Source organism: Vollenhovia emeryi, unplaced genomic scaffold, assembly GCF_000949405.1.
Source record: "Vollenhovia emeryi isolate VEMERY1.0 unplaced genomic scaffold, V.emery_V1.0 DF939181.1, whole genome shotgun sequence".
In the NCBI taxonomy this organism is placed as follows: domain Eukaryota; kingdom Metazoa; phylum Arthropoda; class Insecta; order Hymenoptera; family Formicidae; genus Vollenhovia; species Vollenhovia emeryi.
Window position 1 is genome coordinate 1,231,306 of NW_011967185.1, and position 19,421 is coordinate 1,250,726.

At 45.6% G+C, this 19,421-nt stretch overlaps 5 protein-coding genes across 8 annotated transcripts; 3 read left to right on the forward strand and 2 right to left on the reverse strand.

The window, feature by feature from the left end:
• The first annotated feature begins 70 nt into the window (after positions 1 to 70).
• LOC105563025 (prefoldin subunit 3) lies at positions 71 to 1,619 on the forward strand. Its single transcript, XM_012014275.1, has 3 exons — positions 71 to 320; positions 821 to 1,344; positions 1,459 to 1,619. Exons 1-2 carry the CDS (start codon positions 237 to 239, stop codon positions 1,298 to 1,300), a joined length of 564 nt encoding a protein of 187 aa, XP_011869665.1. The 5' UTR covers positions 71 to 236; the 3' UTR covers positions 1,301 to 1,344; positions 1,459 to 1,619.
• A 132-nt stretch (positions 1,620 to 1,751) lies between these two features.
• On the reverse strand, positions 1,752 to 4,291 carry LOC105563024 (C-Myc-binding protein-like). The gene is made up of 3 exons (XM_012014274.1): positions 4,089 to 4,291; positions 2,998 to 3,119; positions 1,752 to 2,272 (listed from the first exon to the last, which is right to left on the reverse strand). Exons 1-3 carry the CDS (start codon positions 4,089 to 4,091, stop codon positions 2,122 to 2,124), a joined length of 276 nt encoding a protein of 91 aa, XP_011869664.1. The 5' UTR covers positions 4,092 to 4,291; the 3' UTR covers positions 1,752 to 2,121.
• Positions 4,292 to 5,126: 835 nt separating this feature from the next.
• On the reverse strand, positions 5,127 to 7,242 carry LOC105563028. Of its 4 annotated transcripts, none has more exons than XM_012014278.1 (4): positions 6,836 to 7,149; positions 6,696 to 6,733; positions 6,124 to 6,626; positions 5,127 to 5,895 (listed from the first exon to the last, which is right to left on the reverse strand). In XM_012014278.1, exons 3-4 carry the CDS (start codon positions 6,618 to 6,620, stop codon positions 5,304 to 5,306), a joined length of 1,089 nt encoding a protein of 362 aa, XP_011869668.1. In that variant the 5' UTR covers positions 6,621 to 6,626; positions 6,696 to 6,733; positions 6,836 to 7,149; the 3' UTR covers positions 5,127 to 5,303. The 4 variants fall into 4 exon arrangements, with proteins under 4 accessions (XP_011869668.1, XP_011869669.1, XP_011869670.1 ...); XM_012014279.1 differs by having other exon boundaries at positions 6,696 to 6,774; XM_012014280.1 differs by lacking the exons at positions 6,696 to 6,733; positions 6,836 to 7,149 and adding an exon at positions 7,161 to 7,242.
• Positions 7,243 to 7,339: 97 nt separating this feature from the next.
• On the forward strand, positions 7,340 to 11,757 carry LOC105563029 (HAUS augmin-like complex subunit 3). The gene is made up of 9 exons (XM_012014281.1): positions 7,340 to 7,704; positions 7,903 to 8,121; positions 8,635 to 8,821; positions 8,894 to 9,114; positions 9,393 to 9,521; positions 10,389 to 10,725; positions 10,809 to 11,047; positions 11,115 to 11,283; positions 11,357 to 11,757. The coding sequence occupies exons 1-9, from the start codon at positions 7,511 to 7,513 to the stop codon at positions 11,513 to 11,515; spliced, it is 1,854 nt and encodes a 617-aa protein (XP_011869671.1). The 5' UTR covers positions 7,340 to 7,510; the 3' UTR covers positions 11,516 to 11,757.
• Positions 11,758 to 14,476: 2,719 nt separating this feature from the next.
• On the forward strand, positions 14,477 to 16,464 carry LOC105563030 (GSK-3-binding protein-like). Its single transcript, XM_012014282.1, has 2 exons — positions 14,477 to 16,232; positions 16,317 to 16,464. Exon 1 carries the CDS (start codon positions 15,017 to 15,019, stop codon positions 15,647 to 15,649), a length of 633 nt encoding a protein of 210 aa, XP_011869672.1. The 5' UTR covers positions 14,477 to 15,016; the 3' UTR covers positions 15,650 to 16,232; positions 16,317 to 16,464.
• Positions 16,465 to 19,421: the final 2,957 nt, after the last annotated feature.

Sequence of the window (19,421 nt, forward strand, 5' to 3'; positions counted from 1 at the left end):
TACTGTGCTCTCACTAGAGGTACTCTAACGAACGTGCGCGCTCAGCGCCAATCAACCGCGCCGAGTCCGCGCATCTATACCCACTCCACTGTGCTCGTGACTAACGCTGTCGTCATCGCTATCGTTATCGCCCGAGCATTGTGCATGAGCTTTTAGCGTGGTTAGTGGTGCAGCAAATACAGGAGTGTGTCGGAGTGTGCTTTGCGGAACCTTGCGGCGTTTACAGGGAGTCCAAGATGGAAGACGGTGACAATAAAGTGGAAATCGAGCTGGGTAAAGATAGGAAATCCTACGCCGGCATACCGGAGGCCGACTTTGTGGTGAGTGCGATTTATTACTGTTTGATTCGACCTCCTCATCGTAACATCGTCCCCGACGTCCGAGTTGTCGCTCACGAAAACCGCCTCGCCCCGCTCGTTCCGCAACAAATCTTCATTAATCGTTTTCTCCGCGCGAATAGAAGATCCGCGACATTACAAAGACGCTGAGAAGCAAGCCTCTCGTTTGATTTTTATCGCCACTTAAAGGTCTCGCGTGTGCATCGACCGATCAAAATTTCAATCGATCAACCGGACCTTATATGGTCACCGAAAAAAAATCACGCTGTACCGTTTCATCTCGTTATGAATTTGCTATTCTAATTTTTATTTACTTTGCCTTTCAGTTGATTCGAGCCTCGTACGACTGAATGAGCGTATTGCACAGAAACGTTTTCGCGATTGTCCTTAATAGTTAAAATTAAATGTCCTTTTTTTTTTACCAAGTAACATTCACCGAACTGAGCCTACGATCTCGCACCTGTGCGCCGCGTTGATTTCAGGATGACGTCGAGGCTTTCATGGCGAAGCCAGAGAACGAAACGGTGGACAAGGTACTCAGGAAGCTCGACGAGAGCCACGGGAAGTACAAGTTTATGGAGTTTAACCTAGTGAACAAACGAAGACGCTTAAAGTCGCAGATACCAGATCTGGAGAGATCCCTGGAGATGATCGAGAAACTGCAGGTCGAGAAGAGTAGCTTAGAAACGCAATTCCTATTATCGGAACAGGTTTACGCGAAAGCCGTGATACCACCCACCGACAAGGTGTGTCTATGGCTGGGCGCTAATGTCATGCTAGAATATACCTTGAACGACGCGCAGGAAGTGCTGACGAAAAATATCGAGGCGGCCAAGAAGAATTTAGGATACGTAGAGCACGATTTAGACTTTGTTCGCGATCAGTACACCACCATGGAGGTGAACATGGCGCGTATCTACAATTGGGAAGTAAAGCGCAGGCAAGCGGCGAAAGCCACGTGAAATCGTCAATCTTACTCTGTCTCGGATTTGCCTAAAGCCAGGAGGTAATTTTCCTGCGAATAGAAACGTTTTCTATTCAATTCGAACGACTGTTTCTTTCTTTTACATGTTAACAAGTCAAATTGCTTTTCTCCTCGTAATGTCATTGTGTATTTCAGAGCATCTACTATATGAAGAATAAGGTTCGTCAATACGCAGCACCGTTGAAATTCCTGGAATAAAAGACTCAAGAACTTATTTAATTATCAAGTCTTGCGACACGTCGATACTCTTGTATATCTCAAGTTACATCTAGACGTCTATAAATTTTTGTAATTAATTGCTGAGAATTAACATTTTTCACCTGCCATCTGTCATAAATATGATCTTGCATCTATATTCTACAGATCCCTAAAGAAAATCTCGTTAAAACGAAGGCAATAAACGATATTACACTTAAGGATACATGTAATTTAATAAACGTAAAAGAAATATTTATTTGAATCTTTGAGATCCATTTTGTACAAACGACGCTTGACATGAAGTACATATGTCAGATATCTTACATGTTAAATTTGTCCTTACGGAAGACCTTAAATGAAAACTAACAGCTAAATTGCCATTATTTCTTAAATAAAAAGAAATACACGAATGAACGAACACGTAATTATGATGGAATGTGTTTGCACAAAAGTTGAGTGATTTATCTTATACTCTAACATTTTTTAACGTCATTTATTATAGTAATAAGGCACATAGTCAGACTGACTTTGAGAAAGTCAGTGTCAAAGAAAAAAAAACAGACTAGCATGAACTCTGATCAAAGATGTTCTCCGCCATGGTTAATCCGCTATTGCTTCGCCCTGCTGTTCATACTTGGCTAGTTTTGACTTTAATTCGGCAATCGTGGCTTTGGATTCCTCCAATTCTTTCTTCACGCTGTCAATGTCCGAAGTATCGGTCACGATACCGCCAAGATTCCTACGTATAAAGCTGTGATACTAGATAAGGAAACTAACGTACTTGCTAATAGTATAAAATTACGAGAGCAATCATTTTTCAGGAGGACGTAGAAGCTACCTCGAGTCGACGACTTGATTGAAAACAGCTTAAGGTTCCCTGCTGCAGGTGTCCTCGTTTAATAATGTCAGAAGCGAGAATGACGTGCTGAGAATTCTTGCGTTACATTTTCAAATGAAAAGATATCTGGATGAATTTCAGGTCGCTTTAGCACCACTTGCTAAATTTATCAGAAAACTATTCTTTTCCCTCGATAGTTAATAAAGCAAAAAGGAATACAAATCCTATTTGTGCACCTGCTCAGCTTGCACCCTCGTAACTTGCTTAACTAGGCTTCGTATAACAGATAGTGTTTGGACAAGTTTATAAGTCATAGAGCGACCTGAAGTTCCATTCACTTGAAAATGTAATACAAGAATTCTCAGCATGTCATTTCTTGCTCACTAACATTATGAAACAAGGACAGGCAGAGACCAAGAGTTCGATCATGAATCTTTTCTTCGAGCGTGAACTAATGAAAAATGTCATTGACAAATGCTGAATTTGTCAATGAACTTATTCGCTTTTCACGCTAGAAGCAAAGATTCATGGTCGAGCCCGAAAAATCTAAAGTATCTCTCCCTTGAAGTTTAGATCGACAGCTGCAATATCAAGAAAAATGTTCAATAAGTTTAGTTTTTTTAATCAGGAAAGGATACTCCACAGGATCAGCTGGCTTTTCGGTCTCCTCGTAAAGCGAGACCAGTATCTTTGTGAGGGCATCTATGACGCCACACCTCTCCAGATACTTGCGAAACTCCTCTCGTTTGGCAGCGATCGCCTGTAATACAACAGGAAGCTATTTGTCGCACCGAAGGAAAAATAGAAGGCTAACAATCGGTTGACGCAAACAGAACCAAAAGAGAACATGCATAAAAGATAAGTATATTATACAACTATGTACGACTAAAGCCTGGTCTACAATGAGTCGTTGGTCGTCAGTCAGAAGTCGGAACTATATGTTGATCCTTTTCCTTTCTGGGTGGAAGAAAAAGGACCGACATATAGTTCCGACTTCTAACGACTAACAACTCACCGTAGACCATGTTTTAGCCACGTCTTTTTGCTCGACAATTGCCGGAGAAGAAAGGTCCCCCTCGGCGGCGAACCTAGTACACGCGCTAACGCAAATTGCCGTCGAATATTTACAAAACGTGAAGCTTCGCAAGAATCACCCGAGCTTCACGCACAAACCCGTGTGGAGGAATAAAGCAATTTCCAAGAGGAACCTTTCATTAATTTTCTGATCCGCACGGATATTGAACTGGCACAAATCGCACAGGCGGCTGCCGTTTGCCTCGGAGTAATTTCTAATCGCCCGGTCCGAATACTCGGCCCTTAATGAAATAATCCCTAAAGCACGGTCTGCAATAAGCTGCTAGTCGTTAGAAGTCGAAATTATATGGCGATCCTTTTTCTTTCTGGGCGAACAACATATAATTCAGACTTTTGTCTGACGACTAATTTATTGTAGACCGGGTTTTGGGTATTTCTTTTCAGAAAAGCAGAAAAGCTCCCCCCCCCCCCGCCGCCCGCGCCTACCTAACCCACGGCGGAAAATTTAGTGCGCACGCTACGCAGATCGGTGTCGAATATTTTAAGAAAACGTGAAGCGTAATTATAGCCGATGCTCAAAACTCGACGAAACGGCGGCACATAAACGACGCTTGTATCGCTACAAATCCGACACGAGGCCGGCGATCTTGTCCGAGCGACGACCGACTGAACGCTTTATTAATTGGATAATTACCATCGTGACGGATTTCCGAGTGAACGATTCTCTCACTCGAGTTTCTCCTGAGAGCAATGGTCCGCGAGAAGCAGCTCGTAACGGCTCAACAACGCTGAACGAAATCGCAGTACTCGGTTCCCCTTAACAGCCAAACTAGCGTCTGTGTCTCTTATCACCGCCATAGACGCAGTATGAAATAGGAATAGACAAAATATGGCGTCGCTGAGCTGGGCGGCGATCACGCATAATTTTCCTCTAGAATTAGAGGGAACTATGGAGGAAAGAATAACTGGAGGGAGCGATTTCCCTACGGCCTATCTAGGAACAGTAAGCGCGAATTATGGTATGGCCTAATGGAGCGCGACATTTGAAATAATAATAAATACAATGTCGAAAAAATGATATACTCTTTAGATAATTTTATTTCTTATAATGTACATAGTTGTAAAAAAATGTTGGAATGTGCTACCACAATATATAATACATTAAATGCACACATTTCATGCCGGACAAATACGTGCATTAAGTACAAATTTAAATATACCTTTAAAGCACATTATATCATTATAAACATTCTTTGTTGATTAACAAAGTGGTCCAAGAGGCGTTTTTGCTGATATTATAGTGTTAGCGAATCTTTAATTATCATCTGAAGATTTATCATCTAAAGGTGATGGGAAACCTTCAGATTTTATATCGTATTCTTCCCAAACGTAATTATGATAAACATCGGTTTGAGAAGAATATGATTCTGGAGAGGAATTCTCAACTTTTATAGTCTTCGGAAATTTTTGACTGTGTAGAAGCAATTGGAGGTATAAATGACGATGAAGGCATATTCTCAACATTTATAGACCATTCCGAAATGTTCTGATGTGCAGAAGCTCTCGTAGATGATAATAAGGGTGAAGAAAGATCTTCCGCTTTTATAGATACTTCCGGAATGTTGTGACTTGTAGAAGCAATCGGAGATGAAACTGAGGGTGAAGGCAATGTTTGAAAGCAACATGTGCTTACACTGGTTATATAGGAACGCATCTTAATGTATTTTTTGTATATAATATAAAATGCCGTTTTTATTATTTATTAATGCCTTTAATGTAACATAGCTTTAATATGGTATATAGAACTATACAATATAAAATTATTAAATTATATCATTATAAATATTCTGTTGATTAACAAAGTAGTCCAAGAGGTGTATTTTGCTGTAATTATAGTGTTAGCGAAGTTTTATTTATCAACTAAAGATTTATCATCTAAAGGTGAAGGGGAACCTTCAGATTTTATGTCATATTCTTCCCAAATGTAATTGTGATAAACGTCGGTTGGAGATGAACATGATTCTGAAGAGAAATTCTCAACTTTTACAGATTCTCCGAAAATTTTGGAAGGTGCAGAAATAGTTGGCGGTGAGGATGACGAAGAAGGGAAATCCTCAACTTTTATAAATTGTTCCGAAATGTTGTGATATGTAGAAGCAGTTGGAGGTAAAAATGGCAGGGAAGGCAAATTCTCAACTTTTATAGATTCATCTGGCGTAACTTGGTCTTGGTTAATGTTTTTCTTTTCTGAATCTGAAGATTCGCTACAGATTACCTCGCTCAAAAAAGAAGTAATGCGGTGTCTCTTTCTAAAACTTGTCAGCCATTTCTCAGTATTCTTGATAGTGAGTCCCATATGTGTTATAAGAGCCTTAAGCTGCGATTTCAACTGGATCTGTTGTACATTAATACCACTGGATCTCTGTTGACTATACCACTTGTATAGAACTCTGTCTAAATTTTGATTTGGTCCCTGGTTGATGTATTTTGTATTCTTTATTCTAGAAGCATATAATTTAAAAATGTTGTGACGTGTAGAAGCAATAGGAGATAAAACTGAGGGTGCAGGTAAACTCCCAACTTTTAGGGTGTTTTCTGTTCCTGCACTGGTGAACTAGTGCAGTAAGCTAGAATGAGAAAAAATATGCTTGTCTTACTCCAATTTATTGCACTAGTTCACTAGTGTAGGAACAGAAAACAAGCCTATAGATTCGTCTGGTATAACTTACTCTTGGTTAATATTTTTCTTTTCTGACTTTGAAGATTTGCTACAGAGTTTCTCGGTCAAAGAAGAAGCAATGCCATATCTCTTTTTAAAACGCCACAGCCAGTGCTGAGTATCGTTGAAACTGAGTCCCATATGTGTTATAAGTGCCTCAAGCTTCAATTTCAACTGGTGATGTTGTACATTAATACCACAGGATCTCTGTTGACTATACCACTTGTACAGAGCTTTATCTATATTTGTCTTTGACCAAAATGTCATATGTTTTTTATTCTCTATTGTAGAAATATATAATTTAGAGCTATCAATATCGCGTGCAGACAAAAACTGTTGCAATGTAGTCTTTGATTTATGGATTCTCTGGGCGGTATGTCTCGTTACGTTATAAATTTTAGAAACATCTGTCACTGAGACGCCTTCTTCCAATTTCTTGATTAGCTCTAATTTCTGCATCAAGCTTAAGTCAACGCGTTTCTTCACCTTCTTATTGTTTGGTGCCATTTTAAACTGTAAGGATTGCAAAATTATTTTATAATTATTATTTAAGGTAATACTGAAGGAGAGGGGCTTCCTCACCGATTTTGATGAAAATTTACAGGATCGTGTATTTTTGCCTGTAAAACACGAATCCGCAAGTTAAAATCGTCGCTCGGCACTAATAAGAAAGTTATAAATTGTTAAAATCTGACAGTTGTGGGGTTGTGGGGTTAGGATACCTGTCTTATCAACACCAACCGACACTATACGGGAGCGGCTTTAACCAAAAACTCAAACAGTTCAATACATTATTTCAATACATTATCGAATATAACGCAGAGAATATATTCTGAGAATATATTCTCTGCTTTATATTCGAATACTATTCGAAAGGAAATCTTTGCCTTGCACACACACACGCACACAACAATTAACAATTTATAACTCTTTTATTAGTGCCGAGCGACAATTTTAACTTGCGGATTCGTGTTTTACAGACAAAAATACACGATCCTGTAAATTTTCATCAAAATCGGCGAGGAAGTCCCTCTCCTTCAGTATTACCTTAGGTCATAGACATAGTATATATAGATTGCGCATAGTGGCTGCAGACGTTTGCCCACCACAGCTGACCACAGCACAGTATAAAGCCCGTATCAGATGTGGTATCAGACTACGGATTGGGATTGGGATTAGATTGAAATTGAACCAATCACAGTGTATCAACGGCTAAAAGTGCCTGGGCCCTTTTCAGGATCGTACCCAGGAAAGGGCATAATACTGCTGGAAATAGCACGCTGCGAAACGAGGCTGTTTAGAGTGTTTACGGCGTGCTGTGGGATCCAGAACCTTTTACTGGTACTGAAGCGAGAAAGAGACTACCGGGAAGGGCGAGAAGGAGTAAGCGCGACAAGATGAGCAGAAAGACGAGCGTTACCGGTAAAGTACTTTACAACAAGATATGCGAGCTACGTCCAGATCTGTCGTCGGGGACGACATCCGACATCTTGAGCAAGGTCTGCAACGATCCGAGCACGCAGCCCTTTCTGGAGTGGTTCTGCAAGAACGTGAGCAGCGCCAATATTCTCTCCAGAGAGGAGATGGAATTGTAAGAATTACCTCCCTCACCAAACCCAGTAAACACAAATGTAACATTTACATAACAGGTGTAACATCTGGATATTTACATATTATAGATATAACTGCTACAAAGTACATTTACTGGGAAGTTTGCGGTAGGCTGTAAGTTGACGTGGTGGAGCAGTGGGAGGTTGAACCTCTGACGGTTTCTCTTTTTTTCCTGTAGAAAAAATACATTGGAAAATGCAGGCGAACAGTTAAAGGGCGAAGCGCTGGACGCTGCGCTGGAAGAAGCCACTAAAGATTGCCCGGACCTGTTGAAACTTGTCAGCCTGGACGATACGTGTCAGGAGGATCTGTTTGCAGAATATGAAGCGTTGAAGGAGAGCTGCAGAAAGGACGAGGAGTATCTGCAGTCGTTAAAGCAGGGTATAAAAGTTCTGAAGTAAGGACTCTTTATGATCAAATTTCCTCTCTTGGAGCTAAAAAGTCATAAACCAAAAATGGTTTACTTCAATGCTTTTTTCGATAATTTCGTCACTTAGCATATGTATTTGAAGAATTTCAATTAGCGATTAATCCAGCGCTCGCGCTTAAGTTTCTTCAAACGCTGAATCTACATGCCAATCCTCTCAAGTACAATTTTTCATTTTCTGGTTAATTGTTAACCAGAGGTTAGTCAATTCTCCGTCTCTTTGTAGATAATAACATAGAAAAAGATGGAGAATCGGCTGACTTCTGGTTAAACAGAAAATGAAAAACTGGGGCCCAGAGTATCGGTACAGCAATTAAATCATTTCTGTCCATTTCTATATCAATGCGGATTAATTTTAATCTCGGTTTAACTTTCTTTTCATCCTTTTCTAGTTCTAGGAAAAAGATAGAAAATAAATTAAACCGAGATTAAAATTGAACTACATTGGTAGAAGTGGATATTGGAGAGATGGCTCTGTTGCAGGGAAGTCGAAAACAAGTTGGACGACGACATCGAGGAGGAAGAAGCCATGCTGAATAAAGAGCAGATCGAGCTGGAGAAGACGTACGAGGACTGCAGCGTTGTTCTGAAAGAATTTGATGATGCTAATTGTCAATTTTCCAAGGATATCGAGTGCCTTCTGAACGTGTACGCCAATGCGGCTAAGAATGTGATTATCTTTGCTTGTAATTAGTTTTACGAGTATTTTTTTGACTCGCCGATTGGAATTTATTTCCTTCAGCAAGGCAAGGCGGTGTTATGGTCACAAATGCCCATCGACTCGTTTATGAAGCAGATCGAACTCTACGTTCGCTCTCTGGGTATTCACATAAAGAAGCAATTCGGAACTGGCGCTACGAAGGATAAGCAGGAAGAGGATTCCAATTATGTATCTCTGATGAGTGACAGCAGGGATAAGCAGATGGATGAAAAATTACACGAATTGTCCTTGTGTGAAACAAAGTAAGTAGATACGTATGTTCCGATAAGTTGACAAATATCTATTGTCCGTTACAGTCAGGTCGATTTTTCGTACTAGTTTGACATATAAACTTTTACGTCACCACCCGCCTCTGTATTTATCAGTCGGCTGACTCGGCGTTTTTCTTCCGTTTGACTTAGACTCGAGCAGAAGGTCGATTCTATAACTTATAGTAAGATGCTAAAAGTGGGCAGCTTTGTCTCTGTCTCAGGGGACAGTTAGATAGCGGTATAACTGTTTTTCATTATTTCTTGTACAGTTTGACCAGTTCTAAGGTAGATGAGATTAATGCTGGTGCTGAAGAGAAATCTTACATGGCAATGTTGGAATGCGCACAGGATATCTACAATGGTGGCGTTTTGAAAGTGCCTGGTAGTAGTAAATTGCAGTAAGTAATAGATACCATTTACGTTAAGTTAAATTAACGCTAGAATAACACAGGTCTACAAGGGTCATGTTAATGGAATGAAACCAAGCGCACATTATGTAATTTTGGTCGCTGAATTCGAATCTGGCCTCCGTTTTCTCCCATCACGTCAGAATTTTTAGATATGGCCCATTTTTTATCTTAAGCAAAAAACGGAAAAATACTACTTATTTTCAGTGGTATATGTAATTAACAAAAAAGCGCCAAAAAGTGAAAAGTGATACGAGTGCTGCTTTCGCGATCGTGAGTAAGATGAACACAGGTTCGCGACTTTCGCTCGATTGAGACCGTTTCTCGCGAGCTCGGACTGTTAACCGAAAAGGTGAGTCAGCGAAACTAAACGAAAAGTAAATAAAAACAGCGACAAGCTCTAGTCAACCTCAATAACAGATAATATTCCTCATAAAAGGAAGAAGTAATGTAAAACATCCGAAAACACCGTATTTCCAGCTTTACCGCTAATGTCTTCAAATCGGAACGTGATTGAAAATTTCCGATCATTCTTGAAATCAGCATGAAAAACTGAGTAGAAAACATGCGTCATAATACCCTTTACTCTATCAGTAACAAAATGCATAGGGGCAAACTTGAATTTTTCCATTTTTTTTGCTTAAGATAAAAAATGGGTCATATCTAAAAATTCTGACGTGATGGGAGAAAACGGAGGCCAGATTCGGATTCAGCGACTAAATATTACATAAAGTGCACTTGATTTCATTCCATTAACTTAAAATTGTTGAAAATTTGTAGACCTGTGTAATTAACATTATTTTATGGTTTAGATATGGAGGGAAAAAAACATTTAAAATGTAATATCTTACTAAACAGAGACGAGATACAGACGTTGACTATACAAAGGGATAGTTTGGAGCAGAATGTTGAGCTTTTGCGGGATCAGCAGCTATCGGTGGCAGCGCAATATGCGGAAATGGAGATAATAAAGATCTTGAAGAACGACACCCTCGCCCGTCTCGAGCGGAGGAAAGCGCGCCTCGAAAGGCTCAAGAATTTACACTCGCTTGTGGGAAAGCACGGGCATGTTCACGTCGACTTGCTGTGTATGTTAATGGAAATGCAGTTTCGTTGCCTGCGCGATGTTGCTGAATTCATCGCTGACACTCGCCATTACCTTACCACGGAATACGAGCTTTCCTCCACAAGATGCGTTAGTAATTAACGTATTTCTCACGAGTCTTGTAATAAAAATAATTATTCGCACCATTCATAGAGACAAAATAACATGTGTAGGAAGTCTTGCAGCAAAAACAGGACGAATACGCGACTCTCGTGAACGTGCAATCTCCGAAAACCTGTAATGTGTTTAATCAATTATTCATGTCCATGATGCTCGGCGATGATAACTCGGACAAGTCGCAGCTCTCTGCCGCTTTGAAGAGATACGACGACCTCATAGCTGACAACGCGGAAAAGAAGAAATTAATGTTGGAAACGTATCTGACTGATAAAATAGACAAATTACGGGAATTGTAAGTATTACTAATAATCTTGTGTATATTGGTGACATGTTATCTTTGAGTGTTTTTGTGGGTTTAGGAAAAGCGAAGTCGATAAGGATTACACGGCCGAGACGCGAACCGGACCGACGATCAGCCTCAAGCCAGCTTCATATGAAATAAGCACAAAGTTCGAGGAAATATCCGCGACCGTTCAAGAGGTGCAGGGAGATATAACGAAGATGAGAAGTCGTTTGAAAGAACGAATGGTACAAATAGCTACAAATGTATTAATAATTCATAAAAGTCGTACAACATTTGTTAATAATTCTCGTATCGCAGAGGATGGACGTCAATCTGGAACGCGAGAAGGACATTTTATGGCAGAGATTCTTGGTGGAGCCCGATACATTAAGGATGAAATACGAGCAAGCCGAACAAAGAGCGAATGAGTCTCACTTCGGAGATGCCGTAGAAAGTAAACCGAGTGAGGCAAATTAACGAATTATATAGAAGGAACGAGAAGTGTCGAGAACATCAGCTGGATGACGAGGTGGAAGAGACGGAAACCGTGCTGAATGAATGAGCTGATCGTATTCTAAATGTTATTCCGAAGGATTTTGATGGAAATAATTGTCACCGTTTCAAGGATATCCAGTATTGTAATTATAAAATATTTCTATTTTTCAATGCTTATGTATTTTTATATTCTTGTTAAATTAAACGAATTGCAAAATAACGCAGACCGTATCGCGATACACTCGGCGAAATACCACATGCAAAGAAATGACTTGGTAATTACAGCTAAATTTCAGTAGCTGCTTTGAATTTAGTGAAAAGGCTAAGTGTTTTGTTGCCATTGCTAAAAGTTGTTAATTATAGATAAAATTCAATTACTGCGAGATACAACTTTTTAGTTGGAAAGATCAGCGCACTTTAGCACGAGCAGCTACTTCGAAATATATTACGCGCGCGATCCCGACATGCGATTCACAATTATTTTTGAGACATTGCCATATGTATCGGCTAATATTTTTTGCTGCAGTATCTAAATTCAAAGAGCCAATAAATTGAGGTTCGGCAGCAACAACATTAGCTGTCCCTATTTCAAAGACACATTTTAGCTGTCGCTGCTAACTTTTAGCTCTTTTGGTCAATCTTTTCTTTGCGTGGCACTCGTTCCCCCCTGTACTTTAGTCTCGGCCCTTCCAATCTAGATTCTCCCGAGTTATCAGAGGAAATCCGACCGCCGCCGGGTTTTCGTGGACGTAATACGCTCGGAGCATTACGTCGGACGCGATAATGAATGATTCGTCCCAAGGACGAGCGTGTGTGTGCGTGCGGGCTCGGCGCACGCGCGTATAAACACAACCAGTGCCGGTTTTAGCAACATTGGCGCCCTGGGCAAGATTATCGTGGCGCCCATTCAAATTCAAGGGCTCGAAATTCTTGTGAAGGAAAAGACAGGGTGATAATATCGAACGATGAACCCCATTTTGTTTTTATACTTCAGGGAATCTCTCTCACTCTCAAACTAGGTGAAACCAGGTAGCGGCGCCCCTACAGATTTGGCGTCCTGGGCGATCGCCCAATCCAGTGAGAAATGATTCGTCGATCGATATCGAGACGATGTCGATCGACGTCAATTCGACGGTGTCGATGTCGATTCGACGTCGCTTCGACGTCGATCGACGAATCATTTCTCACTGGGAACCGCGCCCCGCCCTAACGCCGCTACTGAACACAACTAGGGATGACGTAGAGGAGGTGCCCGAGTGTAACCTTGATCCGCGCGCATCGACGTCCCCTCTCCACTCCTCCCCCGTCCTGTTCCGCTCATCGACGCGCTGCCCCTCCGCCGCTCTCCTCCCCTCCCCTTCGTCGCGACATTTCGTTCAAAATCGCCACGCTTCCGCGCGCGCGCGCGAGAGAGAGAGAGAAAGAGGTCTCCGCGCGTACAGACACGAAAGAATTTGAGAAACGACCGCCTCGTTTATGAAACGCAGCCTTTCGCGGGCGCCTCATCTGCCGTGAATTCCCCGCGGATACGACAAAGGCGTTTTCCGATCGGCAGCGATGCGCGCGCGCGCTTTCTTGAGCCGAAACAGTGCAGCGCGGGCGGAAGAGAAGAGAGGGAGGGAGGCGCGCGAGAGAGAGAACACGGAACGGGGAAGTGGCGAGGCGAGGAGTATTATCGATTTGCCGGGGACCCGTGAGTTAACGGTTTGTTTACACGAGCCGGCGAGCGCGGAGGGGGACGAGTGGCGGGGACACCGGCGCGGCGGCGGGGCAGGCGGGGAGGCAGCGCGGCGGTGCGCATGCGCCGCCCGACCAAAACAATAATAACAGAGTAGAAGGTTCATGGCTGGCGGACGAACGGGCAGCCGCTCGCTCTTCGCTCTCCGTGCTCGCTGAGGCCTGTGTGTGTGCGCGCCGCTGGCTGTGGCCTGGGCCGCTGCTCCGCGCCACGTAAAGCTGTTCGGGGGAAGCCGGTTGCAGTTGTCGCGCGCGATCCAGTCGCGCCAGGTAAACAAAGGAGCGGGCGCAGGGCGAGACGGCTCTCCTCGGCGCGAGTATCTTGACGAGAGCGGAGCGCACCGAGAGACTACCTCCAGAGTCGGAGCGAGTCGGAGCGACATTTAAATCTGCGACTGTGTGCGAGAACCGGGAGGGGGAGGAGCCGTCGGCGACGCGACGCGAGGGCGACAAGTGGATTACGCCGAGGAGCGGCGGCGACGAGAAGCCGTGCCTGGAATCGCCACTACCTCAGGACCGAGACAACGGGAGGGATTGTAAATAGACGGGAGGAACTGGTGTGTTATCCGATTCGAAAGCGGCGAGATACCATCGCCTTTCCGTCGCGTCGGGCCAAAATCCCACCACCCCCCCTTCTCTCCGCAATGCGTTACCTCATCGGAGCGGAGTAGGTGCGTGTAACGAGCGTGTGCGCGCGTTGTGCAACCTGCCGCCGCACCGATCCTCGTCGCAGAGAGCGAGCGAGCGAGCGAGCGAGAGAGAGAGAGAGAGAGAGAGAGAGAGAGAGAGAGATTCGGGCGCAGGCACTGTGTGTACGTTCGATCGGCCTGGAAGCAAAACAATGCGCCGCTAGTGTAGCGCCCAAGTGGGGAAAAGAGAGAAAGAGGAACCGCGTGCGTGTGTACGTGTGTGCGCGCGCCGCGAGTAAACGTATATCCGCAGCTGCCTGTGTGTGCGTTTGTTTATGCGCGTAGATTAGCAACGCGCGCGCGCGCGCGCGCGCGTGCTCGTACTCGCGCGGGCGTTCATTCAGCAGCCAGCCGCGCTTGGACGCGCGCGCGAGACTCTCGTCGTGGCGCGTTACGTCTCGCCGACGACGCGTCGAGAAAGCGTGCGTGCGTGCGAGCGAAGCCGCAGGATATCGCTGCGTCGCCGTCGTCGCCGCCGCCGTCGCTGTGCGTATTTGTCCAGTGAATCACCCGCGTCCCGTCCGATTACGCACGAACGCGCCCGCTCGCGTCGCGGATACGCCGTCGTATATATACGCCGCCACCGTGTATTATTGTTGACGTGTCGGCGACTCGATCGGAGAGCGACCGCGGGTGCCGTTTCGTCGTGAGAAAAGTGGTCTCGCGGGTGCTCGTCCGCCGAGACTCCTTGCTTTTTTCTTCTTCTCAAGAGGGAACTTTGTTTTCCTGGAAGGATAGTGCGGCTCTCTCTTCCCCCCCTCCCTTCCCGCTTCTTGCGCTCGCCTGTGTATTGTCGAAGGATCATCGACCCAGGTGAACACCGTAGGAAGAACAGAGAGAGAGAGAGAGGCGGAAACATCGTACGCGTGAAGAAAGAGAGAGGCGATAACGTCGGGGGATTAGAAGGAGAGAGGACAAAAACACAAAAGCCTTTAGAGGAGCCGTCAAGTCCCCATTGCACAGTCTGTTTACTACGAGTAGTGGCTCGTATCGCGCGCGGGGAGACATCCGTGCGTCGAGAGAAAGAGAGAGAGAGAGAGAGAGAGAGGCCCCGAGGATGCCGAGCGCGGAGGAGACGACGTATCTGATCGGCGTGATGCCGGACGGCGCGGCGCAGGCGGACGCGTTTCTCGCGCGCGACGTCGACCTGCTGGTGTCGCAGATCAAGGAGAATCTGCGGCTGTCCAGTCTCAAGGCCAAGTCCAGCATCAGCCACAAGAGCAGCCGGCCATCGCCGTACCGGGTACCGGCGCGCTCCTGGGCGGACCCGGCGGCCGTCTGCGAGGTCTGCGGCCTGCGGTCCAACGTCCAGCAGCAGCAACAGCAGATGATAGCCGGTCACCACCACCACCACCACCAGCATCACCACCACCATCTCCACCACCACCATCACCACCACCACCATTATCACAACCATCTGAAGAACGATAGGAGCAGAGTGGACGACGACCCGTACGAGGTGCTCCAGGAGCTGCTGCGCGAGGGCGGTCTCATCAAGGAGGCGGTCAAGAGGCTGCAGGAGAACCTCGACGAGCTGTCGAGCTCGGAGGTGGACGAGGACGACGTGGTGGACGACGAGGACGAGGATGTGCGAGAGTCCGGCGGCGGCAGCGGCTACCGCAGGAAGCCGTACTTCTACGACTCCGAGGACGAGCCGTTACCACCGATGTACGAGCCCCTGGAACTGTGAGGCGCCGGATGGCGGCGCCCGGGGACAATTTTTACGGACGTTTCCGCGCTCACGCCGTGAACGATAATCCCCCCCGTGGCCTCCTCCGAGACCTTGATTCTTTTCTCTTTCCTTCGAGTCGCGCCGCGGACGACTCCTTTGTGACTCGGGATAGATGTTGCCCCGAAAGTGGAACGAAATCCCCATTGAAAAAGCCCGCGTGGGAGTCCCGGGACGGCGGCGACGAACAGTGTGCGTGCGTGCGTGCGCGCGCGCATAGATACAATTAGGCGAGGGGACTCGCCTTACATGGCCGTGTTTGTAAATACGCTGCGTTGTCGGCGCTGCGCGATAGCTTCGCCGTGCCGCTGTATCGACGCTCGCGGACGGACCTACGTGGAAGACTTATGGCCGCCAACGCGCTCCACCGCCGTTCGAGACGCGAGATGTTCCTTTTCCCCCCGTACCGTCGCGCATCGCTGTCTCGGATCATTTAATTAAATATTCGGCGACGTCGGACCTGGCGCGACCTGCCGCGTCGTACGCAACATGTTCCTTTTCCGTAGCGGTGCTCCGTGCCGTGATGACTGTGATTATCGGTATCGCCGAATTGTTGAGATCTCGTGTATATGAATCGTATCGGCCTTGCGCCGCGATTATCATCGCCGATGAGATATCATTGCGCAAGGCCGATACGATTCCTTAAATATATTTTTTCAAGTATCGCTAAACGCGTATGTGTGTACACACTTTGATTTGTTGCCGTTCTATCTCGCGTATGGCATCTCATTCAAAATTATCGGCGGACATTGTTATCACGGGGTGGAGTGCCAGCTGATTCGTTGCGAGACTCTTGGTTAAGGGGATGCTGGAGTGATTCTGCACTTTTGCACCTTTCTAACCTAGAAAGTGTCAGTTCGCGGAAACACTTGTGTAATACACAAATTAAATGGCTTACGTGTACAGATCGAAAGCAGCTCGCTATTCCGGCCAAATGAAAGAACAATATGGGCATCATTGAAACTAAGTTTGTAAGTCTAATAAGAAATAATAGTGAGCAACACATACAGTACATGTGGTATGTGTGTTGCTCACTATTATTTTTTATTAGACTTACAAACTTAGTTTCAGTGATGCCATATTGTTCTTTAACTTAGCCGGAATAGCAAGCTGCTTTCGATCATCTGTACACGTGCCATTTAATTTGTGTATTACACAAATCTTTCCACGAAACAGGCAGTTTTAAGTGCAAAAGGTACGAAAGTGCAGAATCACTCCAGCGTCCCCTTAACGCTTCAAATATCAAGCGAATAGGCGGGGATTAACAATGTATATTATATTATTATTATTATTATTATTATTATTATTTTGTACGATACGTCTTACTTAACGAAGCTCTGCTGGTTAGAGATTTATTATTTCCTCGACGATGGAAAAGGTGTTTGGAAAGAGTTCTTAGAAAGTCTCCGACGTGCTCGTTGCTCGAAAAAATTATCGCTGATCAGACGTTCGGGTGCGGTTGTTCCTGCGGTGTTTCAAGAGTTAATCTAACACGCCGTTATTCGTCATCTCGCGCGGACTGTTTCGGCCGAGCTGCATAAGAAGTCTGTGTTAATTAATTCTTGAGTAAGCCGCGCTGCGCCGTCTCGATTATAGCGCTAAACTGAGAACGAAAGATCTAATAAAGTTTTACTACAGTCATATTTGTTTAATAGTGCAATTGTTTGTTTTACGTAATTGGAGTTTGTTTGCGCGTGGCACCGCAAGATTTACAGTTTAATCCTCGGAGATAACGAGCCGTAGTTTGGCATAATAAGAGAGAGGGGTCTCTGCAACGTGCTTCAGATACCGTAAACCCGAGTACCACGCGACAATAGCTGTTAATTAGTTCGCAATGATTATGCGACAGCCTCCCGCTTGATCTGCATTATTAAACGCGAGTTCGCCGAGCTCGAAAGACTCGAAGAGCGGCAACTTTTCAACCCTCGAGGCGCAAAACGTCAAGTTCTCGGGCCTCGAGAGTTCGCCGCCAGTCGAACGGCGGTTTCTCGCTAGCTTATCGATTCACGGCGCTGAAATCGTTATCTCGTGCGACGCACACGAACGACGCATCGACGTTCTATAAACGGAGCCTTTCCGTTAGAATTGGAATGCCACCCGCAAAGAAACCCGGAGTCACCGGGCGCGACGAAGGCGAGTCATCGTGGCTCTCCGAGGAGAGACGAGCCTCGGAATTAAAACGGGGGAGGATCTCCGTGCGCGCTGCCGTCAATTCATTTCGGTGGTACCCAAATTTTAGATTCGGCACTTCTTTTCGAGCACAGTAGCACAGACTTCGCACCAGACCTCGCACCAGGGTACGAAGTTGTATCGAGCGCACGTGCGAGTAGAAGAAAAGAGAGGGGAGAGGGTATTTCTCCAACTGTTAGACAAGGACAATCAGGTCCTGCCCCAGGACTCGCGCGGTCCACCCCGAGCGAGTGTACCGCGTTCGCGGCCGATCAACGATTATCGATGCCTTTGCATTGCGTGGCGCAAGTATTAGAGGCGCGATCGCCACGAGAGGACACACACATACAGAGACACGGTGATCTCATTTATTTTTTCATGATGCGCGCAACGAGCGGACCAGCCGATCGATGCGGGGTGAGATCATTGGTAGCTTAGCTTTAGAGCTCGGTTTAGTTCCCGATAGCTGCGTTTTTAGTAAGGGTACTTACTAAAGGGTACAAGACGTCCGTTCGGCGGGGAGTGGGCGGGAAACCCAGTCAGAAATGACTGGAAAACCAACGTCGAAACGATATCGAATCGATGCATTTTTGGTTCCATTTTCGACTTGGCTCGAAAATGGAACCAAAAATGCATCGATTCGATATCGTTTCGACGTCGGTTTTCCAGTCATTTCTGACTGGGAAGGCCGGCAGAGGATTTTACATAAAGTGAGAATTGCACTGAGATTCCTTGTATAAGCGGAGGTTCTGCTGGCCTGGCTAGCGGGGACGCGACTTGGTCCGTTTATGAAATTTTTACGTTCACTAACGCGATTTTCGAAGAATGTTGCGGCTCCGAGGTGAAGAGAAGTCTCTACGGGATATTCCGATCCGTTGTATCGTTCATGATAATCTCGACGCGCTGGTGTATTAACGGAGAGACGAATGTCAAAGATTTAGGTAATGTCCACGTTGAATCCGCGGGAGAGGACGAGGAGGAGGAAAGGAACGAGCGAGGTATAGGGACCGCGCGTTAACGTGGACCTGTATAATAGTAACGTTTACCTTTACACCCCTTTTCTCTGTGCATGTTTTAGTGCATAGCTACTTATCGCTATCGATCGCTAGGACAGACACGCTGTTGATGCTACATAGTACCCGCGCGTACGAGATCGCATGTACGCGTGCGTTGCGTGAGCTCGCGCGACGAGACGCGATGCCTCGTCGCCGCGTGACTCATTTCGCGCGGGTGGACGGACAAAAGAGAGAGAGAGAGAGAGAGAGAGAGAGAGAGAGAGAGAGATCCATCCGTAATGTAAGGACTCCTACGGGGCAGCTGTGACGTCACGGGCTGACGCAATTATCAGAGAGGACTATTACTCCTCGCGATAACGTCGCTGTCGCCGCTGCTGCTTGTGAATTTCTCATCCCGCGAGAAATGTCCCGGCTATATTTCGAAACCTCGGGATCAATTCGAAGGAGTCCTCGATTACTCCCAGGGCGCGCGCGAGGGTGACGTCACGGCTGCAGCTAGAGCTACTAGATAAAGGGGAGCTGACTCGTCCGCCATCTTGGAGCCCAAA